An 837-nucleotide genomic window follows, 5' to 3' on the forward strand; every position below is an offset into this window, starting at 1 on the left:
TAAAACACCAAGCCAATTTAAATGTAAAAATTGAAAGGCCTATAAGCCATGGGAGACTTGATCTGTATTGAAATATTAAAATTAAAAAATGCTAATATAATAGATTAATATATATGTAATTTTTTGAAGGTGGCGATCCTTATTCCTTTTCGGAATCGCCATGAGCATCTTCCAATTTTTTTCCGCCATCTGATACCTATGTTGCAGAAGCAGCGGCTGGAATTTGCCTTCTATGTTGTTGAACAGGTAACAGCATTTACTTGAAAAGTGACTCTTCAATATTCTTTGCTAAAGGGGATTTGATATTCTTGTCAAGATTTGCATGAATCCAAAATTTAAAAATTGTTACTCTGCTGTTTTAATCCGTTGAATGAAAAAGGAAAGTTCAGCTCCATTCTCCAGTTTAAGCAGTGACCAGATACATGTTGCTTTTCTTCAAATATGGGCTGATATTTTGTAGGTGATAACACAGCCTCTTTGAATCTATTGTCTTTGTAGGTTTTCAAGGACAAAAAAAATGGGGCTACATCTGGCTGGTGACCAGTCACCAGCAGTGTTCCTCAGGGCTCAATTCTAGGGCCAGTTCTATTCAGTATATTTATGAACGATCTGGATGCAGGAGTTGAATGCACCATTAGCAAGTTTGCTGATAATACCAAACTGGGAGCTGCTGTTGACTCTCTCAAGGGACGAGATGCCTTGCAGAGGGATCTAGATAGATTGGAGCACTGGGCTGTGGTTAATGGGATGAAATGTAACAAGTTGAAATGCCAGATTCTGCACCTAGGATGATAGAGTAATGCCAGACACAAGTACAAACTGGGAGAGGAGAGGCTG

General features: G+C 38.7%; 1 protein-coding gene across 1 annotated transcript in view; it reads left to right on the forward strand.

Moving 5' to 3' along the window:
• LOC104157499 (beta-1,4-galactosyltransferase 6-like) overlaps positions 1–246 on the forward strand; it is a gene marked incomplete at both ends in the record, with an annotated part of 7,039 nt that extends 6,793 nt beyond the window's left edge. The window contains one exon of the mRNA XM_009694850.1: positions 130–246. Within this exon, the coding sequence (XP_009693152.1) occupies positions 130–246 (117 nt within the window). The remainder of the gene's footprint in view (positions 1–129) is intronic.
• Between the last annotated feature and the right edge of the window lie 591 nt (positions 247–837).

This window comes from Cariama cristata, unplaced genomic scaffold (assembly GCF_000690535.1).
Source record: "Cariama cristata isolate BGI_N322 unplaced genomic scaffold, ASM69053v1 scaffold31662, whole genome shotgun sequence".
NCBI lineage: Eukaryota > Metazoa > Chordata > Aves > Cariamiformes > Cariamidae > Cariama > Cariama cristata.